Here is an 8429-nt window from a genome sequence, read left to right on the forward strand (position 1 = left end):
GTGCGTCGTGTGTGTGTGTGTGCAATTGCTTTATTAATCTCTCAACTGGTGATACAAAAACACGTTCTCTACGTACACAATTTGTGCTTTTTTGGGGTCGTTTTTGTTCAACTACGATGCCACCTCAAGGCCATCTAATGATCCCCTTGAACATCTCCCAATGGTTCCTGCATTCCGACAACTTCAGCACTCTTCAAAGTCTCCACCTCCGGCTTCGATTCTTCATCCTCCAGCTCATCATGCTTAAAATCCCCAGCCTCTTTCAATGCCGGGTCTTCCTCCTCGTTCAGTTCCTCCAACTCCTCCACCGGATCCTCAACCGTTTCCTTCAAATCCCATGCCGTTGCGCGTCTACTTGTTGATGCCCGCAGTACATGCCCTCCGTCCAGTTCGACCAACTCCAACTCCGTTGCACTCGACTCTCCCCCGGTGGTGGTGGCAATGCTAGCCTTACGACTCAACATCAGATACTCATCGAACAGATGGTTCGAGAGACGCCGCTCGTACCGGTGGTAAGCATTTTCAAGCCGGCGCACGTGTGCCTCCGAATCGGTATCGTCCGTATCGGTGCCCTGACATTCGATGAACCGCTTGAAGCGCTGTACGATCGGGTGAGCATCGAGATTGAGATTGCGCCGAAAGTCCTCCAGATCGGTGCTCCAGTACTCATCGATGGCGTCGTGGACGAGCTTCGTCTCGAGCTCCTCCTCCTGCAGCTCACGGGCCGCCTCGGACAGGGCGGTAAATATTTGATCCTCCGTCAGCTTGTCGATCTCGTACTGAATGTCGATGAACTTGCGGTATACCGGATCGGAACCGAACTCTTCGGGAATAGGTTTGGATGTGGTTGGATCTTTCGGATCGCTCGGACCAACTTCGACTTGAGCATCCACGTGTTGGTTCAATTCACCCAAATCTATAGCAGACTCGTCTGAGGACAGCTGATCAACAGGATCAATGGTAGCATCGGACGCCTTGTTGTTAGCTTCAACTACATCCGGCAACTGTTCTTTGGTCATATTCTCAACAATTTGTTCTGCAATGCTAATAGGCTCCAATTCCTGGATAACCTCTAAGACAGGCCCTTCCTTTGCCTGATGTACCACCACCTCATCTCCAATGTTCTGTATCATATCGTCAACCTTCCGAAGCTTCTCGCTAATCTGCCCATAGTCCTCCATAATGTTCGCCAGCTGATCGTGAATGCTATCAATGTGTGCATTGTACTTCTCCTTCTGTGCCGTCACTCGGTCGATCAGATTCTGCAGCTTTTCCTGATCCTGCCGGAACACCTCGAGACGATACTCGTTAAAGTTGTGCTGCTTGCCGCCGATCGATATCATCTGCTGCTCAATGTTCATATCAACCTCAGCGTGACCCTTCATCAAGCGCTCCAGTACCGCCTCCTTTGCAAGGCTACGCTCATTCGCTTCGAAGCGCTCCTGTCGTGCCTGCTCAATCTTTGCACCGTTCGAGTTTTGCTCCATCGTCTTCAGCACACCCTCGTACACGATCGGTTCGGTACGCTGAGACTTGGCCGTCTGGGGACGCACAATCTTGTGGCGATTCTTCAGCACACACTTTGGATCGCGCAAGTCCACCGAATGGAAGAATCGTTTGTACTCATCAATAAACTCCGTGATCGTGTTCTGACGATCGAGCTTACTGTCGAGGATGCTTCCAGCTTCGTCCTCCGTTTCACTGCTGCTGCTGCTGTCGCTCAGGGATACTTCCGGGCGCATGGAGCTGGCTAGCTTGCGATGTTTCTTTGGTACAATTTTATCAAACATATCCTCACTGTCGGATGTGTCAGAGCGGGAGGAGCAGGCACGGCTGCTGTTCCGCACGCAGCTGTCGCAATCGGTTACGAGTGTTGGGTCGGAGTTGGAATCGGATCCGGTGATGTAGTCCACGGAGTTGGTAGAAGCTTTACGCTCTTCAGCCAACTTCTGGGCCTGTTGTGTATCGCCCTCTGTTGAAGTGGTCGAATCTACAGAAGCTGTTGATGCTTTACGATCAGAATGTTGTACGGCAGAGCCATCATCTGCTGGGAATTGGTCAGTGGTACTACACGTTGGTTGCATCGTGATGGAAATCTCTTTCGATTGGATGATGACATTCAGCGTATCATCCTGCTCGGCTGAGGCGATACGGGCCTCAGTTTTTCTATTAATTTCAGGAAGCTTTGTGGCTTCCACAGTAGGTTTAGGAACAAGATCTTTGTTAACATCTTCACGAATTGTATCTCCTTCAGTTGAGATCTTTTCTTGTTGTACATCTTCAGTTTTGTGGCTCTCTTCAGGAAGTTCATTCTTGTCAACAGAATCATGTGCTTTCAAGTCATTCTTCTGAGCAGATACACTCATATAACTCTCATCAACTTCTGTACCTTGCTCCAGAGATTCTGGGCCATATTTGGCTTCTTCTATGACTTGCTGTGAAGCTTCATCTTTCCTTTCCTTCATATCTGCGTACTCTTCTGTAGTAATCTCTTCGATGAGTGGTTTGCTGATACTTTCGCTCAAGCGTTGATCAGTATTTACTCTTTCAAAGCACTGCTCAAGAGTTTCACATAGCTGTCTGGGTTGGTCAGCTGCTGGAGTAGCAGCGGGTTTAAGTGCACTTGTGTGTTGGTTAAATAGGGCTTCCATCTCCTTCCACGCAACGTCGTTCGATTGGTACTCGAGCTCTTCGAAGTCCCCTCTACCGGCAGCAGAACCTTCCTTTTCTTCCTCCTCCTCGTCGCTGCTCGTCTTAAGCTGCAAATAGTGATTGCATCTTAAAATGGGTCAAGTATGGAAGATTGCATTCTGGTTCTCACCAATTCCGGTTCGCCGTCTCCTCGGTGGCGCAAGCGAAGAGTTGCTGGAGAAAATTGAAGGAATGATTAGCTTTTTGTCTGAAATGAAAACCAGCAAAATAAAATCTTTACCATTGATGCTGCGTCGCATCTTGCGTTGTTCCTCCTTCTTCCAGCGCTGGTGTTCCTTACGCTCCTCTTCGTAACCGCCTCGTTTCCTTTTTTTCAAAGAAGCACAATACAAAAATGGTAATTTTGAAAGCTCATATATTGAAATTCATTCTTACCATGCCTCAGCACATGCCCGATCTTTATCAAACACTGGTCTCGAATCCAAATAGGTCAGAGATTTCTGAAAAAGCAATACCATACAACAAACCTCATTAGAGATTCATTTTGGAGTAATTGTCCTCAAAAAACGAATTCTTACACATTCCAAAATGAGCGTTTTGCGATAAGAAGGAATATCGTTGACCACGGGATTCCCTACCAACGTCAGTACGCGCAATCCTTTCATATCCGCAAGAACCTTTCAAAGCAAATAAGTTGAAGTTGATGGCCGAATAATATTAAAAGAAATAGAGAATACCTTCACAATCGCAATGTCCTCGATCCGGTTGTGAGAAATGTCCAAAACCGACACGAAATCACATTTCCGCAACTCCGCCAGGCTTTCGATCGATTTCAGATAGTTGTGCGAAATGTTGAGCGTGTTCAGCACGGGCAGAATGTCTGTTGAAAGAAATAAACTTCAATTTCATTATCGTTTCCTTTTTGGCAGGCAGTTTTAAAACGACGGAGAAAAGCGTTCCCTTGCTCCCTTTCTTCCTTACCGCTTCCACAGTTTTCTATCTTAGCGATGTGATTATGGGAAAGGTTCAGCGTGTCCAACTGTTTGCAGTGTTGCAAGTTTTCGATTTTCTAAACAAATGCCCCCCAAAAGCAAAAGACCAAGTGTGAGAAACAGAGGGGATGGAATCAGATGTCAGTCAAGCAAAGAAATCGATAAGGGTACAGGTCTGCCATCATAGGAATGGGAGGCACGTGCACATGGTACTGACCTTGATAAGGTTGTTGTGCAGATACAGACAACGCAGTTGTGACTGGTGATCCAGACCGGAAATGTTGGAAATGGCGTTGCACTCCAGCCAAAGACATTTTAATCCTACGTACTCGTCTAGCCCATCGATGGCGTTGTATCCTGAGAAAATGGAACGTGAGAGAGAGCAACAAAAACATGGAACATCTTGTGGAGGAAGTAGATCGGGAAGTGTCCCTTACCTGAGTAGTGCAAATATAGGACATCGTTAAGGTGTGGCGTTAGGTAGAGCTTGTTTTTGCGACACGATGCTTGAATCGTTTTCTTCGTCATTCTGCGCCATTTTGCGGGAGGAAATTAAAACACCATTAGCGTTATGCAAACTCTTACACATCTGGGAAGCGACTCACTTTTTGGGCCCAAACTCTTCTTCGCACTGTTCGCGCACCATTTTGGGGCAGAGAAAAAAACTGAACTGCGTGCTCTATCCGCTGGAGGAAAACTGGAAACTACCAAAAACTTTACCCCTCGGGTGGAAAATAACAACGATGACACCGAGTAGCAACGGTTGCTATGTAACGTGCATAGATTTCAAACGATTGCCACAGTATATGTAGGGTTTGAAACGAAACGAAGTGTGTGTGAAATATTTCATGCGCCGTGAAAGAATTCGTTCTTTTGCAGGGCTGGTGGTCTTGACAGTTAAAATGATTGAAAATGACAGTTAAAATGATTAAAAAGTAAAATAAAATCATTTTGAGATAAAAACTATTAATTTCTTTCTAGTTTGAAATACAAGAGAAGTACAAAACAGTGTAAAAAATTAGCTAAATTTACAAACTTGCTACTTGCGTAGAAATATTGCATTCACTTTCACCACATGCACAATTGCAGCTGATAGCAAGAGCAGGATCTCTACAAACATATTTGCAAACTTGTTTGTTACTTTTATCATACATCCCACGCCAAAAAGTCACCACGGTACGCCGCCCCACTCAATCAGCCTTCAAACAATTTAACTGCTCGCGGTGAAAACGTGACTGACAGCACACAACACACAGCCCCCTTCCCGGAGGCTCCCCCAAAAGACCTCAGCTATCAGCCGATGGGCGTGCAGATTCATAAGCATGATGCGCTAATGATGCAAATGAATTGTGATGCCAGCGTTAAAATGATACTACTAATATGACACTTTGTAAATGAGTATATAGGTTTAAAAATACCCCCTTCGTTTGCTCGTTCAACATGTAGGTTGGAACTTGCAGTCGGGCACTGCAGTCTAACAATAACAATAATAAAGGCTGGCAAATGATGATGTTGTTACAACAGGTGCCAAGTGGTGGCAGGCGGGGAGAGGTTTTATTATTTATTATTTAACACGCCGCTATTTTGTAACCTTTTGTGGTGATTGTGTTGATAGGGTAATAGTTTAAGTTGACAAATTTTTCATACTAAATAAATTGAAAGGTAATAAGTTATTTATGATACGATTGATGCAGGAAGTTCAATAATATGCTGTATTTTGCTGTTAATCTGTCATAAAGTGTCTGCGTTTGAGATTGTAACAAAACCAATTCTGCTTACACTCAATCGAACAGTACGTACCGGGACGATGTGTTGCCATTTTCGCGTTCAAATGATATGTTATATATTTAAAAATGACACACGTGTGCCAATAATAACACAGCCACAAATGTCTGACTATCGCGTGACGTACCTAACGCCCCGTGACGTACCACTCCGCCATGACGTAGCAGGGTCGCTAACAACTGTTCAAGGGGGTTGTTTTTCTGCTTCCTTTCCCTTCCGGACGGTGTACCGACATCTCGGCGTGATGCCACTTCTCCCGCCAACCACGTAGACTCTCGTCCTTGAAATGCTGGATGTTTAATGTGATGTATAAAATTCACCGCTAATTACCACCGTCCGCTAATTGTTCCCAATCGTCTGGGAAGCAATGTCGGATTCTTGGGCCGAAGGTGATAAAAGTGACACTCTTGGTGCGAGGCGTACGATGTACGTAAGCCTGGTGCGTGATCGATTATTTGACGTACCGAGAGCGTCGGATTTTATCGAGTTTGCTTCTACACAACGGCACGGGTAATCTTATTTAGATCGTTATCCGAAATCACCGAAATGTAGATTTTGGACATGCTTTTCCCTTCTTTCCATTTTTTTTCGCCATATTGTCGTACATCTAATTCGTGTATAATGGCGCTCATTCGAATCGTTCCTGCAGACGAGATCAACAAAAAATGTGCTAAATATTCAAATTCGTATTCGGAGTCGCACACCGAGGTGCAATTTCCGTGTCGTCATCGGAGTAGACGCGTGTACGAGTGTTTGTGCGTCTGCTAATTGATGAAGCATGTGCGTTGGAGTCCACGTCTAGCGTGGTTTATTTATCGCTGATGATCACGATCCTCCACACACCGCCCTGTGACGTAGATGTGCTGGGGAAGCGCTTTGCGTGCTCAGTTGTGCGAGCCGTGGTCATAGCCGTTGCTAACGACGACGACAGTACAGGTGAAGCTAGAAGGGGTTTACGATGGGTTGGGAGAGTGTAGAAGCGCCAATGGAAGGGGGATTTTATGTGCTCAATAATGACAGTACGCTGTAACACTAGCTGGAAAGCAAATATTGGAGAAAGCAGCGCATTGCAATTGATAAACGGGAGGCAAACAGAATGATAAGAAAAATTACACACGTTGTAATTCAAATAGTTTGTTGTGGAGACGATTCTAATGACGAGTGTGTTTTATGACTGAGTACACCATTTAAATAAGATGCTTTTACAACACCTTCAAACAGGTCATTTATTTGCTTTTCTCTTTCATAATCTACACACTTGTGGTGAGTTCTGTTGTGTTATTTTGCTGTCGTAATGGAAAAAAGCATTAAAAAGGTTTCTTAATAATTTTAAATTGAAAATTAAATTGATTGTTTTAGGTTAACTCCCAGTTTATTTACGATTATAAATAAAATAAATGTCACGAAAAATCCAAAACTTTTAGCAAACCCTGTAAAATTTAAAGCCATTATATATCCACTCTGGTTTAGTAACAATCTGAAAGCTCTAATAAAAAAAAGTCCTAATTAAACACTATCTAGTCAAGGTTGTGCCTGATCCTAATCAGGTTTGCACTCAATTGTCGTGCTTTGTTAATTGTTGCCCGTTATCGTTACTGTCTGCTCTTCACCATTCTTCTTTCCATTCTCCTTTCCATTGTCAACACCCTGCGTGCACCCTCAGAGACTCATCTTATCCTGAGGGCAACCTTGATTGTTAGTTTTCTATTCAGAGGGATTTTGCTTTTTTTTTTGGTCCAAGTTGTAGCGCTTCATCCAATTTCCTGTTCACACCTTTCCTGAATACATTAACGTCGGTCGTATTTTTTTATTCACCTGAAAAGGCCCACCAAGCCTGAACACGGTCGCTTGGAATGACCTCGCCATGGATTTCCGGTCTTCGTTACGGGCTTCGAGCGATGGAAAACGAACTTATCGGGTTACGGGAGCTCGTTTTACGTTTTTCTATCTTGCGCCATTGCACACAACACACACACCTACCCACAACCATCCTGCTAAGCTGTAACATTCTAAAAAAATGGGGGAGGAAAAGCGAAGGCACGGCCTAGGATTACGTGAGTGTGTCTGTTCCGTGAGGGGCAGGTTGAATAAAATATGCTGCTCTGTGCAGCGGAGCAGAAGCGAACCGGAAGTGATGACGCTGTTCGTTTGGCGAGCGAGAATAAAGGAACATACAAAAAAAGGTTGGAAGAGGAAATTAACACTCACCACCCTCGCTTCGAGATATGGCGGCCAGTGGAAATGATTACATAATTGGTGCATGATTGACAGACGCGGAGCGGAAACGAGACAGTGCCGAGCTTAGCGCGAAAGCTCCACAGCTGCCGGGAATGATGGCGCGTACGCAAATGTTCGACCACTACTAGATGTAGTGTCTGAGTTACAGTAGCCATAGAGAAAAAAACACACAAAGCAACCCGTGAAAATAATAGAATTCAGTTAAGCTAAGGCTCAAGGACAGCAACGAGCCTTCCTCGTTGATAAGGAATGGGCGCTAATCCGGCCACAGCAAAAGCCCGTACCCCGTAGCAGCAGCAGCAGCAGAAGCATTTGCCTGCAGAGAAAACTAATGGCGTAACAGCTGAGGTATGACGTAATGGATTTTGACTGTTTCCTTCCCTTTCTCACTCACGCTCACTCTCTGTCTCACCCATTGAATGAGGCAGGATGAGTAAAAAAAAAAACAAAAATGGAGGTGTTCCTGCTGAGCTCCTCCACACGTCAGCACACACGGAGCGAGCATCCTTGTGAGTACCCGCAGCGTATGTGAGTGCCTGCGAACGCGCGCGCAACGTGAACAGAGAGAGAGCGAAAGCACTCACCGAAACGCGATGGAGGCGCACGGTGTGTGCGTCAAGAAAATGGAAGCAACTGATGATTACACAATCACTGTACCCCATCGTACGACGCGGGGTGATGGTGAACGAGAAAATTAGAGCAAACCCTTGCTCCGTCTCTCTCTGTCTCTCCCTTCAACGAGAGGTATCCCTTCGTCCTCGG

General features: G+C 45.4%; 1 protein-coding gene across 1 annotated transcript; it reads right to left on the bottom strand.

The window, feature by feature from the left end:
- Positions 1 to 10: 10 nt before the first annotated feature.
- LOC120956758 (dynein axonemal assembly factor 1 homolog) lies at positions 11 to 4494 on the bottom strand. The gene is made up of 10 exons (XM_040378481.2): positions 4250 to 4494; positions 4082 to 4173; positions 3862 to 4001; positions 3634 to 3721; positions 3390 to 3532; positions 3231 to 3329; positions 3088 to 3152; positions 2933 to 3018; positions 2822 to 2865; positions 11 to 2759 (listed from the first exon to the last, which is right to left on the bottom strand). The coding sequence occupies exons 1-10, from the start codon at positions 4288 to 4290 to the stop codon at positions 135 to 137; spliced, it is 3423 nt and encodes a 1140-aa protein (XP_040234415.2). The 5' UTR covers positions 4291 to 4494; the 3' UTR covers positions 11 to 134.
- Between the last annotated feature and the right edge of the window lie 3935 nt (positions 4495 to 8429).

This window comes from Anopheles coluzzii, chromosome 3 (genome assembly GCF_943734685.1).
Source record: "Anopheles coluzzii chromosome 3, AcolN3, whole genome shotgun sequence".
Classification (NCBI taxonomy): Eukaryota; Metazoa; Arthropoda; class Insecta; order Diptera; family Culicidae; genus Anopheles; species Anopheles coluzzii.